The 4,810-nt window shown below is 40.0% G+C and overlaps 1 protein-coding gene across 1 annotated transcript; it reads right to left on the bottom strand.

The window, feature by feature from the left end:
* Positions 1–220: 220 nt before the first annotated feature.
* nppc (natriuretic peptide C) lies at positions 221–3,946 on the bottom strand. Its single transcript, XM_054603330.1, has 3 exons — positions 3,731–3,946; positions 2,333–2,627; positions 221–743 (listed from the first exon to the last, which is right to left on the bottom strand). Exons 1-2 carry the CDS (start codon positions 3,821–3,823, stop codon positions 2,355–2,357), a joined length of 366 nt encoding a protein of 121 aa, XP_054459305.1. The 5' UTR covers positions 3,824–3,946; the 3' UTR covers positions 221–743; positions 2,333–2,354.
* Between the last annotated feature and the right edge of the window lie 864 nt (positions 3,947–4,810).

The raw sequence follows: 4,810 nt of genomic DNA, 5'->3' as shown, positions 1-4,810 counted from the left end.
CCAATTGGTTTACACTTGCTGTTAGTGAAACCTTTTCAAGATCTGATCAGTATAGAAATAAATGGCGGTCAAGCTGAAAACGAGCCAGCTTATTTTTTATCCCAGGCAGACGTATCTGCTTTTTTGCCTGCAAGCCGTGCAGAAAATGTTCAGTAATTAGAATTTACCAACTTCGTTGTAACATAAGACCCCGAGAGGATACATGTAAGTGCACATGGAATGTTCTTTATATCATCTTTGAAAACATTTACAACTATTTGAAACAAAAGAAACAAGTTACAAACAGAATTGACCTGCAGTTTGCATCCATTTTCAAAATGTTACATAAATAGAACTCATATTTATAAATATCTCTTTTTATAAACATATAAATAGTTTTTTAAACATAAATACATTTATGCAGGGGAAGATGAAGTACATGAATGTACAGCAGCAGCAGCAAAAATATACAGCTTTGCGGTTTGTAGTTTTTACACCATTGTCCGCCGTCTTGTAGTATACATCAGTTGATCATTTGTATGGTATACACATATGTATATATGTATATATACCTGCATATTTATCATATATATATATATATATCAATTTATATGAGGGTTTTGTAGCATCGTCGTCTCAGTCTTTGTTTATGCTGGTCGTGTTGACTTTCGTACCGAAAATCTGTCACTTGGTGAGTTTTTCTTCTTTTCTCCCTCAGGTGAGAACAAACTGAACCTTTGTTTTCAAACCCATCGTCCAGAGATCTAGAGAAAGGGAGAAAACGGGAGAAGTAAGTTTAGGCTGAGCATTTGCAACCTACCCAATTCACACAAATTCATTTATTCAGTGATTTTGCAGTGCTTATCAACCACGTACTCATCAGTGTAGCCATCACCTCCCCATCAGTCTATGAAACTCCAAATGTCATTTTTAGTTTTATGCTTAAAGGTGTAAATCCGAGATTGGGAGCATTACGATTGTCTCTCAAAAGCTCTCGACATGTCGTGTGTTGCCTGACTTTAACCTCAATAAAACACATATCTAACAGACACTTGCATATTTACAATACACTGCAGCCCATGGGTGGAGTGTCAGCTGATGAAACACACACACAAACCCCCTCAAGTTAGTCACAAAATCACACTCCCCATGAGGATTTCACAGTTTGTCACAACCAAAAAAAAGCCTCTAGCCTCAGGACCAGTTGTGCGTCACCTCGTTTCCTAATTTGTACATTCATCACCACAGCCCCCTTTGTTGGATAAAGAGAACGGGTTTCCCAGAAAGATCCTGGTCACTGCAGGATGCCGTGTGTTTACAATGTGTGTGCGCTGGTCTGTCTGCATCCCCTCTTCCCTCCTCTTTTTGTCGCTCTCCTAGTCTGATATACGCTACTTGTAATCTAGATGAAGCAGATGGGATCATTTATGATGATGAGTGGACTTTCTAAATACCAACTGGATTGTTTCCCATGTATCAGTTGACATCAGTTTAAGTGGGCTTTCCTGCTGTTTTAAGGGGGTTCCTGTCCAGGGAGGGAACACTGCTAGTCAATAGGTCAAGGTTTGATGATATCAGAAGTTTGAGGCATAATGTTCTGTTACTATCATTTTGAGTATCAAGTTTTCTCACAAAGAAAAGTCCGTCAGGCAGCTGAGGTTAGTGACATACAGTGACAGAATGTGTTGTGTTTAATATGATTTCTAACATATTGTAAATTTCCCCGCTGCAGGACTAATAAAGGATTATCTTATCTTATCTTATCTTATGCTTACCTGTGGCCAAGACTATCTCTTGGCTGGACTATCACTCGGACTAAAAGCTTATTCTAAAGTGGCATAACTGTGGACACAAAGCACACGCTGTGCTGTGACAACCGCCAAGAACATCTGATTTGAACATCTTTTCTATGTTTGTTCAGTCTTTCTTGCTTGCTTCCTTGTTTCATCCATTCTTTCTTTCTTTCTGTCTTTCTTTCCTTCCTTTCTTCCTTTCTTTTATCTCTTTGCTCTGTACATTCTGCAACTAAACTCAATACCCATTAGGGACCTTTGATGGTGATAGACCAGAGACACTGACAAAAGAGAAAATAAATAAAATGATTTCCTTCTTTCTATCCTCATATTATCCATTCTTTCGTCCTACTGTCTTTCCATCCCCTTGCACCATCCTTCCATTATCTGGACCCTTGACTACATCTCTTGATTGTTTTTCTTTTCCTCCGTATTGTTTATTTCTCTTCTTGCCCTAATACATTCCCCTCTGTCCTTATGGTTCGATTTTTTACACCATTTCGCTTAATTGCAGTTATTCTAAGAGTGAGATGGGATCGTGACTTGAAGACACAACTCACCATGACAGCCGCTGCTCCAACCCTAGCAGCCCATGCCGCTGATGGTTCCTATCCTGTCCATCTTGTGTCCGAAGCAGCCACTACGCGACGTGGAACCCCCTTTCTTGTTTCCCGATTTGTGTTTCCTCGGTGCAGGTTGGTCGTTGAGGAGACGAGCCCACATCCCTCTGGCCCGGGTGTCCATGCGTAAATCTCGCAGTAACCGTATCCGGGAGCGCACAGCGTCCAGCCGTCTCTCCGACTCCTCCGACTCCAGAAACTCCGCCAGCTCCTCGCCCAGCAAACTTCTAAGAGACTGGAACACAGATTGAGAAAATAAATAAAAAAAAAAACGCCTCCCTTAATCGAATACCTTGTGCAAAGAGATATTATTTCGAGTATATTAAAATATATGCTTGGTGCCTCTTTGAGCAGAGCAACTGTTTAAATTGGGGGAAACCCCAACTTGGTGCGTATTGAAGCTCTTTTTTTTATCACTGTGTGCATTGGCCAAGAGGGGAAATGTAATAATGTTTGCCATTTTTTTACGCACTGCGCTAAATGATTAACTGTGTTGGACAGTGGTACTGTCAAACAAAAACAGCAACTTTCTAAAACATCCACAATATGCTAAAGTTATTCAATTGAAAAGACTCAAAGGACACCGACAGTGTAGTTAGTTTTCATTTTCACTATGTGGCAGGTCAATTATGACATTTCAAAACCTCGCTGTTGCTTTCAATGAGGAGTCATAAGACAGGTGCCTGTAGCCAGCTCCTCTGGTCTGAACGCAGGCTTTGGCATCAACTTGCAGCCATTCAAAAATGTTGCCTTCTAAGTTAATAATCAAAACTTTTCATTCAAATGGTTAGGTATGAAGAATCGGTGTTATTCCAAAGATGAAGTCCATGCATAATGGCGATTTTACGCACTCAAACGTTGAGATTGTTGTAGTTTAATTTGGCAAAGAAATAAGAAAATAGGAATTCCAAGTTGATATTGAATATGTTAATCGTATCAAGGAGCTTCTTTTGTTGCTTAAAACTCATTTAAATGTGAATGGTTTCCGCTAAAAGGCTTGGTTTCTTTCTTCTTTAGAGCTCTCGTAAATTACCTCATTGGGCGCTTAAATGCTAAATCACAAATGCTGGGGAGCAAAAGACGGTATAGTTATGATGTCTATTTGGGATCATTTGATATAAGATATGCTGTCTGTTTATACAATAAAGTGATGTAAAACCGATATTTTAGATTCAGGGTGTGGGAAAAATTGAATTGCTAAACATGACTGAAATGATGAAATATGATGCGTAAAACAACAGTCCTGCGCGTCTGGACCACAGAACAGCTGCTCAGTGCTAGTGCGAAGCAGATTGCCTTTAGTTCTCAGCAATACGAATAGAAGTGACTGATTCTTACCTTCTGTTGCGCCTGAGATAAAGGTTTTGCCCCAATCCTCACTGAAAGCAGGGTGACCATAAGTCCACACGCTACCAAGTATGACAAGTTCATTTTGACAAGTCTTGTATTCTTCAAGGGATTCCGCAGCGCTGAAGTTCAGAACGATGGACGGTAGCAGCAGCCAATCAGCTGTTGAACATAAGAGGCTTCAGTCCTTCCTTTACTCCAAAGCTCCTCAAGTGCTTCTCTAACTCAGTGTATTGGTCCTCACCGCTTTATAGCCAGCCCGTGGTGATGTCATGATAACCTGCGTAATGGTCCTCCTTCCTTCGCCAACTCCCTGTTTTCTCTACCTGCCTCCTAGTACGTCATGCCAGGGGTTAATTAGCCTAAATGATAAAAGCTCCGGTCATCGGTGCTTTGGAGGAAATGAGATAGGCCGATGAGCTATCAGAATGTCTTTTCTTTTTTCTTTTTTTTTTTTAACTTTCAGACCTCTGGCTGAGATGCAGAGGCTGAAATTGGAGGTAGTTTCAAAGGCTGCGCGTCAAGATCTAAGGAGCGACTTTGGCAAAGGAATAACTCACTAGATGCTACCTGCTCAGTCAAATAGTCTACTGTGAAATTGATAATGACATATCTGCTTTACAGATTATAAAAAATCTGCCACGGGAATGGAAGAATATATTTTTTATTTATGTCTTAAGTTCCGGGGAATTTTATGACTAAATGTAATAAGACTTTCTTGAACACATATTAAACAAATGAAATGGCATTCAAAATGAAACGACGTGTCCTTGCATCAGTGAAGTCCCATTTATTTATTACAATGAAAAGTTGTGATGCAAATAAACAGATCGTGTATCAGATTTAAGCATCTGTGCGCAGAGAGGTTACTGGAAAGTGGACTTTATGCAGTGCGATGACCACTGCCACAATGGTACATTCAAAGTTTATTGGATCTGATGGTTCATACGACAGAAATGATTCACTTAAAGAAATTGGTCTCATTATGAAGGAATTACGAATTTGTCTCGATGGGAATGGCGTTATGCGCAATATCATTAGTTCAAATGGGATTTGTGGATTTGTTTAGTG

Source organism: Anoplopoma fimbria, chromosome 8 (genome assembly GCF_027596085.1).
Source record: "Anoplopoma fimbria isolate UVic2021 breed Golden Eagle Sablefish chromosome 8, Afim_UVic_2022, whole genome shotgun sequence".
In the NCBI taxonomy this organism is placed as follows: Eukaryota; Metazoa; Chordata; class Actinopteri; order Perciformes; family Anoplopomatidae; genus Anoplopoma; species Anoplopoma fimbria.
This window is presented reverse-complemented; position numbering and strand designations above follow the sequence as displayed.

What these genes read in the sequence shown, in the direction of transcription:
- nppc (XM_054603330.1), bottom strand. Translation starts at nt 3,823, where the DNA reads ATGAACTTGTCATACTTGGTAGCGTGTGGACTTATGGTCACCCTGCTT. An exon ending in TATCTCAGGCGCAACAGAAG is followed by an intron (nt 2,628 to 3,730) that starts GTAAGAATCAGT and finishes TCTGTGTTCCAG; the next exon opens with TCTCTTAGAAGTTTGCTGGG.